The 22,515-nt window shown below is 36.0% G+C and overlaps 1 protein-coding gene across 8 annotated transcripts in view; it reads right to left on the reverse strand.

The window, feature by feature from the left end:
• Positions 1 to 22,515, reverse strand: part of CTNND2 (catenin delta 2) — a 1,082,982-nt gene that overhangs the window by 60,223 nt on the left and 1,000,244 nt on the right. For 4 of the 8 annotated variants that reach the window (XM_063451945.1, XM_063451944.1, XM_063451943.1 and 1 more), the window contains 2 exons: positions 20,363 to 20,447; positions 11,501 to 11,626 (listed from right to left, as the gene is read on the reverse strand). In XM_063451945.1, the coding sequence (XP_063308015.1) occupies positions 11,501 to 11,626; positions 20,363 to 20,447 (211 nt within the window). The remainder of the gene's footprint in view (positions 1 to 11,500; positions 11,627 to 20,362; positions 20,448 to 22,515) is intronic. The other 4 variants (XM_063451948.1, XM_063451947.1, XM_063451946.1 and 1 more) reach the window with 2 other exon arrangements.

The raw sequence follows: 22,515 nt of genomic DNA on the forward strand, positions 1-22,515 counted from the left end.
CTGTCAAAACCACCTCTTCAGGCAGAGAATTCCATATCCTTATTGTGCTTATTGTAAAAAAAACTTTTCTTTGCCTTAGATGAAATCTCCTTTCTTCCAGCCTAAATGTGTGACCTCGTGTCCAATGTATAGCCCTGTTTATGAATAGATTTCCAGATAAAGGTTTGTACTGGCCATGTATTTTTCTAATATATATATATATATATATATTTTAAAAGTCTAACAATGCAAATGCATGTATCAGTTTATAGTTAATAGGGTATTATGTAATATCTATAGTTGAGGTTTAATTGATTGTGACCAATTGTATCTACTGAAAAATCAATCCATGATTTGATGTGTCTCTTAAAAAAAGGAAATCAATTATTGATTGGCATATGTTATAAACCTAATGTTAATATTGATGAAGAACAACAGCTGTTAGATCAAATTGGGCAGATCTGTGTAACAAGTAAATTATTGGGGATTTTAATTACTCGGACAAGAATTGGGATAGAGGGACTAGCAGTTCGGCAAGTGGAATCAGGTTTTTGAACCTGTTAAGTGACACCTTCATGTCACAACTTGTACAAGTGCCAACTAGAAATTACACTTTTCTTAATCTGCTTATAATTAACAATGTTGATTTACTGAGGGAAATAGTGATCACAATATGATGTATTTTGATAAAAACTAGTATACTTAAACCATTTTAAAAAGACCATTTTCAAATGTTTAGGGCAACTTTACAACATATTGACTGGCATAATCTCAACATATTGACTGGCATAAAGAATATTCTTATTTGTTTTTCTATTGATATATTTTTTTCATATTCATTTTATCATCAGTCAGATTTTTCCTTCTACTGCAATAGACGTCATTTACCACCTGTTCCACCCAGTAGTGGAGATATGCCTGCTGATTGTGACTTTGATGTAAGTGCAATCTGTGCAATACATTTGTATTTCTTTTAACAATATTACTCTATGTATGCTTTTCTCTTTATTCTTTTGAGGATTTCAATTTTGAGAAGATTTTGCCTATCTACATAAGGAGACCCCCACAGGGGTGATATACGCAGACCATCATATACCTCTTGTAAGTTCTCTACCTCCTGGATGCATTTCTCCTGTTTTTTTCGTACTTCACTATGTATATTTTTATTGTCATTTAGATTCACCTGAGATCACGTTATATGCTACAGGTTGTATCTTGTGACCTTACATCCTCTATTGTGTGTGCTATCCCATCTTTTAGCTTTTGATTCTTTTTGTAAGTTTCATTAGCTTATCTGGTTTCCAAATTAAAACAAATGTCACTTGGTGTGAAAGTAAACCAAGAAATTAAAAATAAAAAAGGCATTTGAAGCATTTAAATCAGACAAATCTGAGGCATCAAATATAATATACATGGAAACCTGTAAACCATGCAAAAAGGTAATTCGATTGGCTAAACAAGAACACGAGAACGTCAGAGCAAAACAAACCCCAAAATGTTTTTAAGTCCATAAATAAAAATAAAAATAAAAAAAATGAAAGTGTAGGTACACTGAAAACAAAGATGGGTGTGTTAGTTAATGAAGACCGGGAAATGTAAAGAACTTTACATAACTATTTTTCCTCAGAATATATTAAAGAGGAACCTATGACATGTGATAAACAAATTATTGCTGCAAAAAAAAAAGTGCAAAAAAAATCGTAATTGGATGACTCAGGACAAGGTGCTGCAGCGACTAGAGAAAGTTCATTTAAAAAAAGCTCCAGCCCTTGACGGTATTCACTCACCAGTACCTAAGCTAAGTATTGAAATAAGTGAACCTCTATTTTACATTTCAGGATTCTTTTCTTTTAGTAATTGTACCAGTGAATTGGAGAAAGGCGGATGTGGTTCCTATATTAAAACAGGGTTCAAAGTCTTTGCCTGGAAATTATAGACCTGTGAATTTAATTGCTGTGGCTGGGAAAGTATTCAAAGGGTTATTAAGGAATAACATTCAGAAATTAACTTGGAAGAACATTATCAGTAAAATCAGCATGGTTTTATGAAACATATGTCATGTCAACTTAACTTAATTGCATTCCATGAAGAACTAAATAGAAGTATGGGTCAGGGTGTTGTAGAGGATGTGATCTACCTGGATTTTACCAAGGCATTTGATATTGTTCAAACTAAAAGAAATTGGTCTAGATGAAAATTCTTGTTCTTGGTTGAACGTTGGCTTAAAAATAGAATAAAGATAGTTGTCATTTATGGTAAATTTTCAAGGTGGGCAAAAGTGGTAAGTGGTGTCCCTCAGGGTTCTGTTCTGTGACTGCTTCTATTTAAAATATTTATTCATAATCTTAAATAGGCACTGAAAGTCATTTTTCAGTGTTTGCAGATGACACAAAACTAGGTAAGGTACTACACAGTAAACAGAATATTACTTTGCTGCAGAGGGATTTAGATAGATTGGTGGTCAGGGCACTCAAATGGCAAATTACATTTTATGTAGATAAATGCAAAGTTATGCATTTTGAGGTAAAGAATGCACACACAACCTACAACCTAAACAATTAGGGATAACAATACACGAGAAGGATTTGGGAATGTTGTAGACAACAAACTAGGTAACAATGTGCAATGTCAATCAGCAGATGCTAAGGCCAGTAAGGTATTGTCATGTTTAAAAATGGTATTAATTCTTGTGATGAAAGTATAATTTTGCTTCTTTATAAATCAATGCTATATAAATATACTGTGCAATTATGGGCACCTGTTCTAAAGAAGGAGTTTATGGCACTAGAAAAAGTGCAGAGGTGGACTAAAAAAATTAATAAAAAGAATAGAACATTTTAGTTATGAAGAAAGATTAACATATTTAAATCTATTGAGTTTAGAAAAAAAGGTGCCACAGAGGGGATATGATAGCATTGTACAAATATATTCAAGGCCAAATCATTGTCTGTAAGTCTATTCATAAGCAGGACTACACATATGACACAACGTAATAAATTAATATTAGAATAAAGCAGATTTAGGCTAAAATTTAGTCTAAGCCTGAAGAAGTGGTTTTATCAGAGTCTGTACATATGTTTAAACAGCAACTTGACGAATACTTGCAAAAATATAATATTCACAGATATAATTTTTAATTTTATAGGCAATTACTTAATGTTTGAATGAGAGATCTGACTGCCATTCTGGAGTCAGGAAGGATTTTTTCCCCTTAGTTTGTTGCAAAATTGTAAAGCGCTTAAACTGTTTTTTTTTTACTCTATTTTGGATCAACAGCAAAAATGTGAGATGGCTGAACCTGATGGATGCATGTCTCGTTGCAGCCTATGTAACTATGTAAGTACCAGCCTGTATATTAAAAGGCTGTTTTTAATTTTGATCAAATGGGAAGAGTGATGAATGCGACCAACTTAGCTAATAATTGTGCAAGGAGGTACATGACCAATCTAAATAGAAAAGAGTAGATAATTAGATAAACATGTATGGGGTGTCTATCCATTTAGTTATTTTTGGATTTTCAGCTGACTTCAGAAAGCTTTAGTCAATAACTAAACTCAATTTGTCATCCAAACTGGAGTTTTTAGTTATTTATTATCAAAGATTATTTCATGTTGTTTTCATTATCATCTCATAAAGCTCTACTGCATTTACTGAATATGTATGTCAACTATACAATTTACAATATTTTTAGGGTATTGTTAATTAGTAGAAAAGTTTGACTGATTTGTCTGCATGGGGTGTGAATTGGTGCAGGGCTGTTCTGAGAGATTTTAGGTAAATTTCTGAGAACCATTTATAAATCTAAAATGCGATTGAGAACAAGAACAATTAATTTATAGACTTGTGCATGGCAAGATTTATTTTTGTCTTTCTTACAAAAATTTTGTAATGTACAGTATCTGTTCAGTTGAAATTAAAGTAAAGAAACAAAAATCAGCTGAACCTGTCACAAGGGTTAATCATTTGGCGACAGAGCCACCACATTAAATAGTTCAAAAAAACTGCTAAGTCACTAGTAACATACATTCCCCGTCCCCCACATGTAGGCATTGGGTGGGGATTTAAACATAAAGGATTACTGGTAGACAGAGATCACTGTCCACTCCCCATTATGCAAGGGGACAGTGTCCCCCCATGGGCTACAATTAAACAATAATGTGTGTGTGGGGGGGAGGCATTATGTTACCCTGTTCTCCAACCTGTGGCCAGTGGGCAGAGTTCTAATTAATGAACCAAGGGGGAGCTAATGTTCCTAATTCAAATTTTGTTTCAATTGCAGGAACACTGTAGTGTTAAGAATACATAATTGTATTCTTAACACTAAAATGTCCCTCTTCCTCTGTGTCACCCCCTTCCCCCCATGACACCACCAGCTATGAAAGGGTTCAAAAAAATCTCTTTAAGCACTTACCTGATGGGCATTTAGAAGACACTGGATGTCCTCTGCAAAACGTGAGGATATCGAGCATCATTTCACAGGAGACAGCCACTAGAGGCAGTTTTAACCATGCAATATTAGCACTGGAGTGTATCTGGAACTGCAATGTTCTGTTTTGCAGGGCTAAAAGGACAGGACACTGCACCAAGACCACATCAGAGATGAAGTGGACTGGTCGCCTATAATTCTTTAAATTAGATTTTTTTTAATAACATTCTTTTGGATTAAAAATCTACCAATACATAGTTTTATATTGAAGATATGTTATAGCCCAAAGGTTATTTAGTATGCAATTAGTTAGGACTAGTTATGTAGTATAAGGCTGTTCATGCAATATTTACATATTTGCTAAATTAAATACATTAATCCAAATTAATTGAACTTGTGTCTATGTTCATATAAAAAAATATATGCTTTAAAGTTAACATACAACGTTTGGAAAAGACCTTAATCCCATCGGTCTGTATCTATGTACACACAATGAACAGTTTACCTTAATTAGTTATCTAAGAGTTACTTGGATTAACAGCGAAAACAGAGGTGAGAAAGGCTGAACTTTATAGATGCATGTCTCTTTTCAGCCTATGTAACTACCATGTATGTATTTTTTAATTTTTTTCTTAAACACCTTAGACACAACTGGGTCAACCCTATATCCTGGACTGGCAGAGGGGACATGAGGTTTGGAAACCAGTGGTGTAAAATAAGCTCCTCTTTTATAGGTAACACACCCGCTTTCCAGATAGGACTGCCCAATTTAGGTGCCATTAGTGATGTTATTTACATGTTCCTCTGTCCATGTCCCTACTTCTTACCCAACAATGGGAGGGGTGGTATAAGTATTTTAAAAATGTGGATTTTACTCAATACTGGAAACTTTATTAAGCAGTGAGTGCTTTATAAAGAATTCTAGCATGCTAGTTGAATGCTTACATTATCTTTGGAACAAGCTAACATCTCTGCTGACAATGCTAAGATACATAAAGCACTAAACAACAATGGGGTTTAGGAGATAATAGGCCAGGGAAAGTTTTTCCTGTCCAAGCATTCCTGCATGTTTTAGGTTTGCAAAACAGCACCAGGATGTGCACAGAAGACACCCTATTAAAGTTACCAGGAAGGAGAAATGACAGGGTTATTCACAGTTAGAATTGCTGGGAATTCAAAGTGAATTCCAAATTTGAGGCTAAAATAGTGAAACTGAAAACAGAAATGACTTAAATATTTTTTTTCATTTGGCTATTTTGGAGTAAGTTTTGAAATTCACTTTTAATTCCCAGAAATTCTCAGTTTGCTAAATAACTATTGAAATATTTAATTACCGTATATACTCGAGTATAAGCCGACCCGAATATAAGCCGAGGCCCCTAATTTTACCTCAAAAAACTGGGAAAACTTATTGACTCGAGTATAAGACTAGGGTGGGAAATGCAGCAGCTGCTGGTAAATTTCTAAATAAAATTAGATCCTTAAAAAATTATATTAATTGAATATTTATTTACAGTGTGTGTATATAATGAATGCAGTGTGTGTATGAGAATGCAGTGTGTGTGTATGAGAATGCAGTGTGTGTGTATGAGAATGCAGTGTGTGTATGAGTGCAGTGTGTATATGAGTGCAGTGTGTATATGAATGCAGTGTGTGTATATGAATGCAGTGTGTGTGTATGAGAATGCTGTGTGTATGAGTGCAGTGTGTGTGTATGAGAATGCTGTGTATGAGTGCAGTGTGTGTATGAGTGCAGTGTGTGTGTGAGGGCAGTGTGTGTATGAGTGCAGTGTGTGTGTATGAATGCAGTGTGTGTGTATGAATGCAGTGTGTGTGTGCGCATGAATGCAGTGTGTGTGTGTATGAGTGCAGTGTGTGTGTATGAATGCAGTGTGTGTATGTGTGTGTGTAATGCAGAGTGTGATGCCTTGGTGGGGGGGTGGGCATTTTTATTTTTTAATTATTATTTTAATATTTTTTTTGTTTCATTACATTTTTTTATTATTTTTATTTTTTTATTTTATTATTTTTTATTTTATTATTATTTTTTATTTTATTATTATTTTTTTTTTATTATTATTAATATATATACATTTTTTCGTCCCCCCTCCCTGCTTGCTAGCTGGCCAGGGAGCGGGGCTCTCCTTCCCTGGTGGTCCAGTGGATGGGCACTGTGTAGGAGGGGGCTGTGGGGGCTGCAGAGAGATGTTACTTACCTTTCCTGCAGCTCCTGTCAGCTCTCTCCTCCTCCGGTCCGTTCAGCTCTTCTGTCAGCTCACAGTGTAAATCTCGCGAGAGCCGCGGCTCTCGCGAGATTTACACTGGGAGCTGACCGAGGTGCTGAACGGACTGGCGGAGGAGAGAGCTGACAGGAGCTGCAGGAAAGGTAAGTAACATCTCTCTGCAGCCCCCACAGCCCCCAGTCTGTATTATGGCAATGCAAATTGCCATAATACAGACAATTGACTCGAGTATAAGCCGAGTTGGGGTTTTCCAGCACAAAAAATGTGCTGAAAAACTCGGCTTATACTCGAGTATATACGGTAACTTTTAATTATCTAATGTGTTTTAGGATCTTGATTTTGTGATATGAATATTATAACGTCTTTATTCAAACTACTTCCAGAACACAGAAACTTACCTAGGTCTATACTAGTAACAGACTTTCATTGTATAACAATGGTCACTACATATGGTTCTTGTTAAGAATGAAGGATGAAGGCCTGTTGCTAGTAACCTTTGACCTAGCTTTGCAAGCCAGACTCCCTGTGTACTAACCAAGGCTCACATTTCTAAAGGCATTCACTCATTTAACCATGTATATAGAACTTATTTTGTGTAACTTCTATTTTACCACCTAGATATAATGTATGGCTTTAATCATAGATTTCTAATGATACTAAGCCACTACCCTCTTTCTATGATAGCCACTTATTTTAAAGTAAGGAAACCTTATGTATACGCCCCTATATAACTGAATATATAAACCTATAAAAACGATTGTAGCCAAGATTTTTTTTTATCAATACTTTAAGACGTGTGGTAAGATTTCGGATGTTGTGTATGTTTGAATAAAAATAAATTTTTGGCTGCAAGACACTCTGATTCAATTATTAGAACACTGGTGTGTGACAAACAAACATCTCAACAAAAGCTAATTTCCTACAACTATGACAATGATTGGTGAAAAAAGGGACAGTACACCAACATCAAAACAATGGAGGAATAAATATGGGGCATCTTCACTTTTTCAGAGGCTGGACATCTTGCTATCATAAAGGGAAAATTTATCAAGACATTGGGCAAGAAAATTAAATCTTATTCCACCCAGTGAGTGTTCACACTGTATATCCAATGTAATTATTTTATATGTTAGTATTTGTATGTGTTCTTCAACAATATATGTATGTATTTAAAGGACAGATTAAGCGTTCTTTTGATACTCTATATGTATACATAACACAACTTTAAGTAGGAATACCATTACTAAAGTGAGAAAAACTGAAAAAATACTTATAATAATTTGTACACACCAGCGTAACTAAAGACAAATAGCTCAAAATATTTTCACATATTAATCCTGATTGTAAATGCCTCTTATGTTTAGGATTTTCATTCATTTTTTGCTCTTATGGAACATATATTGTGGTGTTAATACTAAACTATTGCAAAATACTACTCTTGAACAGGATAATTGTATCACTGATAGTTCAATCTAGTAATACTGTACATACCAATATTTTATATGTTGTACCCATATTATGTAGGGATCTATTCACTACCAGGTTACATAGGATTAGTCCATATCTTTTTGTTACTTTTATTAGATTGCATATATGCTCTAAATTAGAGATGATATTTAAAGTGACACTAATTCACAAATTCTGACACATAATGACAATTGCCACATTTTGACATTAATACTAATCCTATCTAACCCTATCCGTAACTAAACCTAGACCTAACTAAACCTATCTTATACTATAGCTAGCTAACACTAATCCTACCTAACCATTCACCTGAAGCCCAAGCCCTCTTTAGCTAGAGGCGAATCGGCAGGTAGTAGAGCACTATGATCCGCCCCTCACATTAAGCCCTGCCCCTGAATTAGGCTCCGCCCATTGCATTTGGTTCCTGGCACCACCTGGATCAGGTTTCCCCCCTCCCTGGGGCTTACCTTGGGCCAGTCCTTAATAAATTAGTGTTTTTTTTCTTCAGCCCCCACCTGCCCAATTGCAGCCCTTAGCCCTATTACAGCCCCTAACACCCACAACCACCCACTAGAGCCTGTAACCCCCACTTCAGCCACTAACCTCCCACTACAGCCACTAACCTCCCACTACAGCCACTAATCCAAAATCGCAGCCCCTAACCCCAATCCTACAGCCCCTAACCCCAAATTGCAGCTACACACCCACTTAATACAGGCCATAACCCCCCAACTACAGCCACTAACCCCAACTTCAGCCCATACCCCCCAATTGCAGCCCCTATCCACCACTACATTCCCAACCCTCTAAGTGTAGCTCCTATCCCCCTCTACAGCCCTTATACCCCAAATGCAGCCCCTATTCCCCCAACTGTAGCCCATATAATCAAACACCAGTCCCTACCCTCCATTACAGTCCCTATCTCTACTACAGCCTCCAACCCCCTTACTACAGTCACTCACACCCACTGTGGCCCCTATCCCACACTACAGTCCCTACAGCACCAATCATCCAAATCCTATCATCCCCTCTATAGCCTCACTCCATCAATTTCAGCCCATATCTCTACAGCTCCTTTCCCCAATTGCAACTATGTTACCACTTCAGTCCCTATAATCCCTATCACCCACTACATTTCCTAACTCCCCCAATTACAGCCCATACCCTCAACTACAGTCGCTACTGCTCCACAACAGCCCCTATCCTGCCACTGCAGTCCCTAGCCCCCTATTACAACCCTTAGCCCCTACTACAACCCCTAGCCCCCTACTACAACCCCTAACTCCTAAATTAGAGCCCTTATTACCCCACTATAGCCCACTACCAGTGCTCCTCCCGAGATTAGGTTCTAGATTCACCCCAAGCACTGAAAAGCTACTTGGGCATAAAGGTGGCACTGGTAAGCTGTTGTGCACAAAGATGGCACTGAAAAGCTGTATGGGGTTAAAGATTGATCTGGGAAGCTGTGCCACAAGATGGCACTAGGAAGTGAGTGACATGTGACCTGGTGAAGTTGAAAGCCCAAAGAGGTGGAGTGGTTTCCATAGAAAATGGGTGTGGTTAGAAGTGTTATTTGTGTAAAGGGGATGACACCAGAAATATTGGGGGCGCCAGAAATATTGCCATGCTCGGCCCTTTCCTAAGCACCTTTAACACTAACTCTAACCCTAATCTTACACCAGTGATAGTCTTATACCTGTCCTAAAACATACACTAACCTTACATCAACCTTAATCCTACATCAACTGTAACCCTACACTAACCCCAACAATAACCCTAATCCTAAAACAAGCCCCAGCACCAAACATAACCATAACACTAACCCTAATACACCCTAATACAACCCTAATACACCCTAATACACCCTAATACAACCCTAATAATGAGGGATTCCCTCAGCTAATGTCACAGGAAATTCCTTGTTTACATAGTTAGAGAGTGCTCTGTGAATGATGTATGCTGTGTATAAAGTTGGAGTGTGTTCTCCTATTGTTGAGAGGAAGATTTCTCTCTCATGTTGCAGATTCATGGCATCTTTGCCAATCACACATTGATTGGTGCTGGGCAGCATGCACAGCCCAGCACAAACCACTGTCACATATGTCTTCTCTTTTACACTATTTCTACCCCTGCTGCAATTACTGAATCCAATATCGGGTATCATAACACCAACAATTACTACATTAACTACCAAGTGGTTCATAATTATTATTTACTGTTGCTATCTGAGGTTGTCTTATAGAAATTTTGCTATGTATTTCTCTCTTCTCTTTTTTTTTCACATACATTGCATCTGAATATCAACATCACCTATAACCATTATGTTATATGAGTGTACTGATAACACAGATTTCATAATAGTGAATATCTACAATCTTGCATACGTTAATAAACAAAGAATAAAAGCACAATAGTGAATAATTAATATTTTCTAAACGAAAGCATTTTCTGATAAGTACAGGTAGCCATTGTATGTTAAGGGATGAACTCTGATAATTAAATGAGAGGCAGGGAAAGGGAGGGTTAGAGAAAGAGAGAGACAGTGATCTCCACACAGACAAACACACTGATAAATGGAGAGGCACAGATGTTTGAATTGTTCCCTTGATATTAATAATGCATGCAACATAATATATCAACACATCAAAATGATACTAATTAAGATTGCTTACATTTTTATCTATGGATGCAACCGTTAGATAAATATAGAATTCAGGGGGCTCGGCACCCCCTCTCCCCCACCCCACCCTACACACTCAAGTACCCCTTTGTAGGTACAAAGTGGACTATGGCTCTGCAACCAGCAAAAAATAAAAAAAATAACTGTCCCTTACACAGCAATAGGTGAATGCACTCCAAATTTAATAAGGTCCCCAGAGCAATCAGAAATATGAGGGTTATTCACTAAACTGAGAATTGTCAGGAATTCAAAGTGAATTTAAGGCTAAATAGATGGACAATCTAGTTCAGTTTCTTTGGCCTTTATAAATTCTCACTTTAGTGAACAGCCATGTGTTTCAATCTTGTTGTAGATATTAATATTGTTCTGTTTGCTGTGAGGAGCTCAGTAAAGTTGGAGTGTGTTCACCTGTTGTGCCCTGGACAGTTGTTTTATGCATTAGCCAAAGATAGGTATGGTCTCATATTCCACTTTTGTGGCATTTTGGAACTCATTTGTACATCTTTTTATAATGTGCATTCTATAACTAAGCAGTTAAAGCAGGATCTTGAAAGCGAATGTATTTACACTTCTTTTGCTAATTCCTTCAAGTAGATGAAGGCAAGTTTTTTTCTATATAACAGTTTTGGTCTACTGATCTTTGCTTGTACATCAATCAAACATATATGGTAACAATAAATAGTTGTTAGCTGACAGCCAGAATACCTGGATTTGGGAATTGATTCTGGTCGCTTGGCCCTGGGTGAGGGTATACAGAGCGTTGTCTGGCTCAGACTGAAGGGTGGGTGAATATCCTCTCTCCTCATTCACTTTCAAGCCTGGGGCATCCTGCTGCCACAAATCAATCAGTCATTTAGTCAGTCATTTCACATATTGCTTCACAAAAAAATCTATACTGGGCCATGAAGATTCTGCTTTAAACAAAATTATGTATTTGCACATTAAATTAAACAAATAGTTTAAACAGTAACATTTGCAAAGTAAACTATTATATTATTGCTCAATTTAGTGGGCAATTTTATGTAATGGTTCAGCAAATTGAAAGAACACAGTCAAATCTACTCAACTACATGATGCAGGAGATCGACTAGATAAACTAAATATTAGTTCCATTATTCACGTCATGTTTTTCAAGTAAACAAACAGCTTGCATAAACCATTTGTGTGCATTTGATTAGTTTGTTGACTGGGTGTGGATGAGTGATGACATAATTGTTAAACGTTGTCTAAATACATCAATGATGGTGGTTAGTTCACAATATCAAAGGACAATATTTAATATTACAAGATTGCTCTGACAGGACATTAAATACCAATTTCAAATGAAAACTTTAAACTTTTGACTTCGGCTTCAAAAGAAAGGGACCTTTGACTTAGGGAATGGACTTTGTAATTCATATAGTTCAGACAAAGACATGAAGGAATATAAAATATACATGTCTTCTTTAATACTAAAAGTCACTCAAAGATACATAAATTTCCCAAACTAATATTTTGGATAATGGGCTCATGACTTAGGTATGTAGATACTTACCTGCTAATTAATCAGTGAAGCTGTTTTATGACATAATGCTGTAAGGAAAGTAGCTCAAAGCCCGAAGAAAGTTTGTTTATATGTGAGCTTTCAAAAAACTAAGATAATTCATTGTTATGCAGTTTATAAGTAACAATCAAGTGGCAGATGGATAATTCATATTGTTATCCCTCATGTCACCACAAGAATGACTGCAATACATTTTTTTATTTTATAATGCAATTTTATAAAATATTGATCTGTCTTTGATATAAGGCCAATGAGCATCATGTTTGTGTTTCATTAAATATCATAATCATTGCTTTGACTTAGAAGTAACCACAGTTGCAGCAAGAATGTACATTTCAACAATCAAATACGTTATCAAATGGCTAGATAAAAATTGCAGGGCGGGAGATCAAGTGTTTACCTGACACTTAGACCTCGATTTGATATTTTTGGGATAAGCTTTTCAAATGGTTCAAATTTCACAGAAAAAAATCCTAATGATTTGTCAACAAAATTTACCATAGACTCAAATGGTGACTTGTGCAGATAAATCATTTGGATTTCTTTCTAACAGATTTGAATCAGCTGAAAAACATATCCAAAATCTAAATTGAGGCCTAATCCCAAAGTTATTTAATACATAAACAAAAGGCGAGGGTATGGCATGCTGCATAGTAAAAAAAACAAAAGGTATAAGTCAGAAGTGAATTGATGGTAAAATGGTCTATCCAAGAGTGTTGTTCAATTAAAGATAAGCTAGCTAATGTGACCAGCTTCTCATATAAGATAAGCATCTGATAGTGAGAAGCAAGTCTGATCAAGCATGCTAAATTTAGGTCTATCTTAAGCACCTTACAGACAGTGGTGGGTAATCTATGGAGATATTTGGGGCAGGGTCTCACAATAAAATTGTTGGAGTGAAAAAAAAAAGTGAAAAAAAAATAAATATTTTTTTCGTAGGTAAGGTCTAGATTACTCACATTTTTCCTCTGAGGGCAGGGGGAGGGGATGAAAATAAAAATCTCCATTAAAAATTGGCAAACATATGTCGTTAAAAGATAATTATGAATAAAAAGAACTGTTGTATTGTTTCAATGAGTACAGTTCTGCAGTTTATCCCTTTTTCATCTACAGTACAAAGTGACTCACTAACATTGTTGATGTCTGTCTGGAAAAGCTGTTGAGAGCAATTTAAGTTTTTAAGAATTTTCAAGATTATTTGTCGAAGATAGACATCAGACATGCTTCTAGAACTGATTGCTGATATTACCCATTTAGTTTGTTTTGGGGTCTCTTAGTCTGGAATTCGTAAAAAAACACCATTCATATTGCCTTCTTTTCTGTTATAGTCTAATATTCATGCAAGCAGGCACATGATGATTATTAGTCTTACAAATTAATTTTGTTATGAACTGCAATTTGGTCCGTTTGGGTGATTGTATGAATTCATAAACTCTGAGCTAAAATGTAGACGAATCACAAAACAAACAAATCATGCAATGGATGAGCATGGTCTTTTTGATTAGTGATTTGGAATCCCACCCTTGGTGCCAGAAAAAGAGATTATTTGGAGGAAAAAAAGATGATTGATGGGTAGGGGACAGCCACATAATAATTATTATTCACAGATCAAGTGAGAAGTGACCAATAGAGGAAATAAAAAAGGGAGCAGTAAAAAATACCCCCGCAAATATTTATATACCATAAACATATAATATATGATTAGATAAATATGGATTTTTCTTTTACTGCCCAACGATTTCCTTTAGTTAGGAATAGCATTTCCTATTACTTAACTTCCCATTGTGACAGACTGGATTTCACATTACTAAGAAAAGGTTACTTTACTCCTTTTTTTCTGATGGCTTGACCTTTCATCCCACACAAATCTCTAGTGGTGGGTTTGGTGATTTGGTGTGGGTGGTAAGTACCTCACGTGTATGATTTATCATTAACTTATATAAACACTGCTTGCACGGTTGGCTGTTATCCTGATGAAAGTTTAATATGTAAACTGAAATGTTTTTTTTATTTTTTTTATAGTTGAGTAAAAGCTATGTTTTATTTATAACTACAGAAGAAGTCCTTGAAGTGCTATCATTTGAACTTGAACATGGTTTATCTTATAACTTTATTATAAGATGAACCAAAAGGGTGTAACGCAGGACCAGTCTAGTGCAAAATATATGCATAATATATTATGTGTATATTATGCCTTTATTTGTGTATATTATGCATATATTTTCTGGTCCATCTTATTCTTTAACCTTAATTGTCAAATTTAGGTTGTCCCACAATTAATTTATTTTTTGCTTCATCTGAACTTTTTTTACTGAAACTATTGTGCTGACAACATTTATTTTCGGATGAATTGATTTGGATGAAACCATTTTTTTTTAACCCTGCACAAGTCTATTAAATACTTTGTCCCTCATTTTTTTAAAATCTATTCCCATGTCCCAAGGGGGGTTCCAGAGCTCAATTTCTAGAGGGACACTGACTGAGTTTTTTTTTCTTTTTATCATTGTTACCATGATATAAACAAACACTCTATAATACACACTGCACATAACCTGAAATGTATACCATGCACATTTTTGGAGACCCTAAATTAAATATAATGCACATTGCTGAAGAATCTGAAATATGTACATTATGCTAGATGAACTAATATATCTATCTATCTATAGATAGATAGATAGATAGATAGATAGATGCAATCTTCCGGAAGCTTAAAAATATATACTGCACATTGACAGTGCAGTATATATTTTAACTCTATTAACTCTGAAATTAATAGACTCCACATATGGACACTGATCATTACTAGTTGTTTTGAAAGACATTTATTGCATTTAATTGTTTTGCCCGTTTCACCTCACTGCCTTGTTATTTTCCCTTTACATTATGTGTGAATTTTTCAGAAATCCAAAGATAATTAAAAATTTTAGCCAAAAATAGGCAAACTAAAATATAGTTATTTAAGATATTTTTTTTTTTTTTTTTTTTACCAGTTTGGCTATTTTGGACTAAATAATTTGACTTCACTCTGAATTCTATATTCACACTTTAGCAAATAAGCCTGAAGAATATTTATTACACTGGGAAGTGACATTAATTAATTAGGGGATTATCGAATTTTAGTTGCAAACAAAAGTTGAGTTGGATACTTTTTGTAGTTTAGTTATTTTTCCCCAAAATCCCCAAGCTATTTCCTGATAATTAGCACACAAACTACTTGGCTAGTAAAAACGTGTTGCTTTTTCAGGTAATATCACTTAAAATAATAGAGCTGACATTTGGTCATCCAAATGTAAAATTATAATATATATATGTGTGACCAAATTATAATAAATCTTAAGAAGAGGTAGAATATGTTCTAGTTATTCCAGATAAACAGAAAGCAAGGGTTTGGACTATATATTGATGGGAATATTCTGCCTCTCTTGATGAAAAGACTTGATAACCCATATGTGAAAATCCTTGAGGATAATCGCAATATTAATAGATACACACCTGAACAATGTCTGTTCAGGACATTCCATGGTGCTTCACCCTACTCAATAACCAGGAAGTCAAAATATTTCAACCAATCCATGCTGCCCCAGTCAATTGAATATTTACTCATATGAAAACCATGCACACTGAGCCATATTTGAAATCAATGAAAAGTTATTGCACTTGTACAAAACATTGTGGATTTTTCAACTTGCTTAAGTGAACACGTGTTCGGTGTAAATTTAATGTGAAATTCAGCTAGGATTCAGTGTGAATGCCATACAAGGGTATGTTTAGGGGGGCTTCTCTGAGAATGTTTCATATTGGAAATCAATGCTGAAGAAGCTGACTCATTTAGTGTTTTTTTCCTGAAGCATTTTTTTTAGAAATCATGTTAATTTCAATTGAAAGCTATCCACGTGCCTGAAGTGATGCTTTAATAAATGATTAAGAAATCATATGCTGGCAAGCTTTTATGAAGATAACATCTCATGGGGAGACTATATATTGTTTATAAAATAATTCAGTGTAACAATTTTCTACTAAAAGACTAAATCTTCCTTATTTGGTTGGTTTTCTGCTCTTTATAATGTGTGTGCATATATACTTGTAGTCGGGGACCAAAGCCGTACATATAACAAGTTAGATATATGAGCAAGTTGGTTGTTACAGGTTTTTACTGTATATTAGTTTCTACTTGAAGAAGCCTGTGTAGGTGAAACGAGTTTAGAAATGTGTTAATATTTCTGTCTAATAAAGGAATTTTTTTTTGCTATATACCACATTTGCCATATTCCTTTTTCAGTCTTTTACTAAATTTGCCTGACATCCCTTTTTGCTGTTTCCAAGAAGCACAAAGAATCCTTAGGTGGGGACTATACCAACCAATACGCTATACACCGAGCAGTGAGTCTGCTCAGCAAATTGTAAGTATATTTCATATATTTTACCTTGACACTTAAAGATACAGTGAGCACGATATTCTATCACCTTTTAGTGTTTCTGGTTTGGACTACTCTGCTGTTATACAAGATTGGAAGCCTGAAGAACCACATATATCCTTGAGTGGGGGTTATTCCACTTCACGCTGTCCAAACCAGAGCTAGACTTTAGCTCTGGATATTGTGAGTAGTATCTTATTTATATACCTTGTGTTACCCAGCGTATTTATATACCATACCATTGGAGTCCTCTTTTCTGTTTCTTCTCCACATGTCCTACCGGATTACAAGCTTTATTCCGTGACACCACTACTATCAATTCAATCTGCTGCTCCACAAAGAACCTTCCCTATTGTTTTGGATTACCTTACTTGGGCTAGTGTTAAGTTACCTGGATCTTTTTAAAGCTATGTTCATATTTATTTTATTCTATTTATAAATGTATTCCTCACAGGCACACCCTTTTCTGTATTTTTATTTTCCAATTTAAGGGAGTGCTATATTTCCTGTGTGAAAACCTTCGGTGAAACCTTTAACCAAGAAGTCTACTAAGTAGTGAGAAGGGTGTGCCTGGAGATAATATGCCTTTTAGTACAATTGACAGACCCCCGTAGTTATGAGATTTGTTCTCCATGACATCCTGTCACATTTACGTCCTTGCCCTCCAGAATGTCCTTGCGAACGGTCGAGGGTACTGAGTGCGCGGGAGTGATTATATGAGTGGAAGTGCCAGGAGTGGGGTCAAAATTTATGGCATTACCGTGTGAAGGAGAGGGGTTGGGGAGCTCCGTGGCAGGGGAGGGTATCGGTGTCTGTGGAGTCTCCAGTTTCTCTTGTCTGATGCTAACTGTATTAATGGAAGCGAGCAGAGCTATCATCATGTTCTTAACTTCGGTGAAGTTGTCTGCGTTGGATAGCTGTACTGTGGTACATGGCCGAGGTGTGCCGGAACTAGTGGTTAGGATGCGGTACAGTTCGGCTTTACAGGCAGTGGCTGGGAAGGGAATGCCTAAATATTTCAGTTCGCTGGCGAGTTTAGGGATAGTCCATGAACGGAGAGAGCCAGGGCTTGCTGATTCTAGATGCTCTGTAGGAGTACTGGGTCCCGGTGGGGTGAGTGGTCTGGCTGGGGTGCCAGGTAAGGAGAGTTCTTCATCATGTTCTGGCACTTGTGACAATACAAGGATGTTATGGTGAACTTGGACAGAGAGTAATTGACCTATACCAACTGGCTTCTAGCTAATGTTTAGAGTGAAGAAATTCCCTGGTCTAATTGGAAGAGGAGACCCTGCTAATGCCAAGTGGCTTTGAGTGGCTCTACCTATGAGTTGAGGCGTTGGGCGGGGACCACTGGTAGACGTGGCGGGGAGCGTTGGACCTTTCTGTGACTTTAAAAGAGACTATGAGAGGGGGCATGACTGGTGAGGCCCTAACTATATACTGTAGAGGTTGATGTGAGGCGTTATCTACATACTGGGCTGAGAGGTGATTAAGGATGGGTGTATGCCTCACTGGATTAGTTTTAAATTATGACTTCTTAAGGCCTTAGACTCCTAACAACATAGCCAGTTAGATTAGTCCTACCAGTGATAGAAGGCGTGGGTAAAAAGGGATGACTGAATTTTTTTCCGGAGTAACTGAGGAGAATATGGATGGACCAGGTCATATATATATAATGGGAGTAACAATCTGTAAGTGACTGGTAAGGTAAAATGTGAGAGTGCTACTAAGGACAGGCAGCCCTCTGAGAAGAGGATAAATGTGTCCCTGTAACATCTGACCCACGCAACGTATTGCAGTTATACACCTGAAAAGTGGTAGCGGGTGGATCCTGTGGCAGCGAGGATAGGAGGATAGTTTGCAACGCAGACTATCACCTAGTTTGGTATAGATGTTATTGTCATTTGGTGGCCCAGGAAGCCTGTAAAGATGTGGTAGGTTACTTTAGAATTGATGGACATAATTTACAATAGACGTGAGTAGTGACAAACAAATTCCCAAATTGAAGCATAAAGATTGTGACATTTCATGTGTAGGAAAATTGCGGACTTACGTTTGCTGGTTCTGAGGGGGAGATATTTAGTTGTCTGATAGAGTATAGTGACCATGCTTGGCTGATGAAATCAGCACGGACAGAATGGATAACCTAATTATGGGGAAAATAAGTAACTACTTAGCATGTGCGTATGGGTATCGTAGATAGTGACAACATTATAGTGGCGTAGTGATAACCACTTGACTGCTTGTGGCTGCTTGACATATTTCTTTATACGTCTATACATATATAACATAACTAGTGACAGCCTGAGTAAGATGGAAGTAGGAGACTTAACAGGGGAAATGGACCGAATTATATTATACATTGTGAAATTGACCGAATGGTGTAGTTTCCCTTTATGTCGCTAGAGGGCAGCGTGTGTTAGTGATTCGATCTGTGTGTTCGACTAAACAGTCGGTCGCTGAACAAGTGAACCTATTGACTGGGTTTTGATCTGGGAAGAAAGCATGTGAACGGTGAGCTCGTGCATTGGTACCGTTCATATGGTGTCTGGCTTATAGTGTGTATTGTCCATTCTAGCAGACTCACTGTTTGTGGATCTAGAGACAGGAGAAGGAGAAGTTAGGTAGGATCTAGAGACCCAGAAGTGGAAGTTAGGTAGTAGGTTGGTCCAACCTGTGGGAGCTGTAGAGCCGGCTTAGCGGTAACGGGAAGAGATGATGCCCAGGCTGGAGCTGATTACCGACTTCCGAGATGAATGCTGGTTGCCAGATGGGTCGTGATGTAGCTGTGGTAAGCTGCAGTAGTTAGTTGACCTTTCGGTTACGGTAAGTAAATACCGGTGGAAAACGTAGGCTTGGTGTGACTGGCGTTGTCAGCGAGGGATCGAGTTTCCAGGTGAGAATTGAATCGGAAGTACAATGGCTCTCAATGAACCCGGGGGCATCAGCCCTGTGGTGTAGGGGGCCTGAGTTTAAATAGGCGGGTAACCCCTTGTATGCTAGATTTACATCTTGTGGCATTTTATTACATTATTTGTAAAACAATATTTCAAATACAATAATATATAAAATACAATATGGATATTGTATATAAAACACTTTATATTTTTTTCGCATCACCATTCTGTATACTTCTAAATATATTTAATATTTATTGTTTTTATTATTCTACAGGTATCTGCAAGTTAATAAGCTTAGACCATTGTTCTCCTATGTGACATCTTCTGCCATCGCTAGTCTGAATATATTACGTCACCAAATGCTCAGATTAAATCCTAGATTGCATGAGCTTTATCAGAAACCTAGTCCCATAAATGTTGATATCAAATATTATCATAATACCAACCAGATACAATAACACCCTGATCTTAAAATATCATATGTCAATGACATGTCAATGTTTACGTTTTCTGTTATCCTATAAAGATAAACCTATATAAGTGTCCATAATAAATTCAGATTTCTTTTCTTGAAAGCGTATTAGTTGCGATACTGACTTATTTCATAGAAAGGCACACACAATCTGGAAAATAGTTTGCTAATACTACTATTATCTTTACAGCAGTATTTTTATTATAAAGTCTATAAACTATGTATATATCCTACCTTTTTGTAAAGGCTTCTGAGGTCTCTGTACTGCCACATGCTGTTTAGGACTTGAGAGGCCGCCTTTACTACTTTTGGCGAATGTCTGTGGAAAGCAATACAAATATATATTAGAACAATTTACAATAAGAGTACATATAGTGATGACTGAAAAAGTTTCATATCATAAATGCAAATACTGATATGATGATATTAAAGCAAAATACATTTCTGCAGAGAATCAGGCTTGTAACTTTAGTGTATTAGATTTTCTTTCACACTTTGATCTCTGGAAAATGGTAAAGAGAACATGAAAAAGTAGATAACATTATAAGGTAGAAAATATATATTTAGATTTATAAATAAATAATAAATCTAGCTACTTTATGTGAATATTAGGGACTATTGTGTGCAGACAGTGTGTGCAATGCAACAAATGGGAAATGATTCTCCGTGAGCTATATAGCGAATTTTTACTTAATAACAAATTCTACAATAAGTACAAAATGAAATTGGGTAACTCTATCCCCTGTGCCATGAGTAATAGGAATTAGTAAAGAAACTAGAAAAAGAAATACAGTACAAAATGCAGCAAGGAATGAAAGGAATACATTGTGTCAATAACCTCTCATGGTCTTTTACTCTTATTTACCATGTTATACAAATTTACCACACGTTATCCAAATTAGTTAAAACCTGTTCAAGGTACTCAAAAATAGAGTTCAGGTTACATTTATAATGGTTTAGACCATAATTCAAAATATTGATAATGCATGTTTTTCTTTAGATATATTCAGTCTTTCATTTGTGATTTTTAATAATAGTCCTGTTTTTTTTTTATATAGTTTCTAGATAGTTGTACGTTTGCTTTAAGTGCAATGCCACACAAAAGGAATGAGAAGGACTGTTGAATCCATCTTGATATCTCACATACCGTAAACTTGTTGAAGGACATGTTGTGAACGTTATTGGTATTATCCATTTTAATTCATGATTGCAATAATATAGTACATAATATAAACAAATTATTGGAAAAATTCTAACCAACTTGATCATTATTATTTGTAGATTAAGATGTTAAATAAAATAAATAACATTACATTTTTAAGATTATTCATCAGTATTAGTGTTAATTTTTGAATGAGGATGTCAATTTACTATAGGTACTATATGTTACTACACAATATGTTGGTAAATAATAAATAAATATTAATACATAATACTTATAATCAGGGTCATTGATGGTGGAACTGGGGGGGAGGAGGAGACATCGAGCCCAAAATGTGGGGGGCCCCTTCAGCCCTAGATCTTTTTTTTCTATAAGATCTGCTCTTCGTGACTGCTTCTGGTATCCTTGGTGATTCAAGGAGTCAACCAGAAGTGAAAGTATTGCAATGTTAGAGACACACAGAATATGATAGTCATATATCCTCTGTGTGTCTATATCACTGCTCTTGATAAAGGGCTGGATGGCTCCATGATTCATGCTACATATGCCAAATTCTGTTTCAGAAACAATTAAGCCCAGTCAACATATTTTCAGTCTTCATTTGTCTTGAATGATCAAGAATGATCACGTACCCAATGTGACCCTTTTCTTCCTGAACATAACTTACAAGGATTGAGCTCAATGTGGTATTCTGTATGAATACTCTATGAGTTGTATGTTGAGTATTTCAGATTATTTTATCAGCTTCTGCAAGTCTGGCAATGCTTCATTGCAGAATCCAAAAGAGTTCGGGCACAGAACCACTTATGCAGCTTTTTATTAGATCATGGAACAAACAATGTCTCATTATCGCAATGAGGCATTTATCAAGTGGTTCCTTCTTTCAATGTTTGCAATACTTCTCTGATCTAATTCATTAGGGCAAATATAGCAAAGTTTCGCTGACACTTTGTCTATTTTTTTAACAAATGTCTGGCTCAATTTATTAAAATGTGATGATTAAAATGTGTTGCTTTTTTGTGCTTTAACCCCGATTTTTTTTAATATATATTTTTCAGCCTAACCAATTCTATCAATTAACAGGTTTATCAATTTTTCCACATTTTTTTTTTTTTTTTTATAGAAAATTGGCAGAAGTTTTCCTACAATGTAAATTTGGGGCATATTTTTTTTTCTTCCAGAAACCAGTGGAACTAAAAAAAGTTAAATAAATAGTTAGATTAGT

Source organism: Pelobates fuscus, chromosome 4, assembly GCF_036172605.1.
Source record: "Pelobates fuscus isolate aPelFus1 chromosome 4, aPelFus1.pri, whole genome shotgun sequence".
Lineage (NCBI taxonomy): Eukaryota > Metazoa > Chordata > Amphibia > Anura > Pelobatidae > Pelobates > Pelobates fuscus.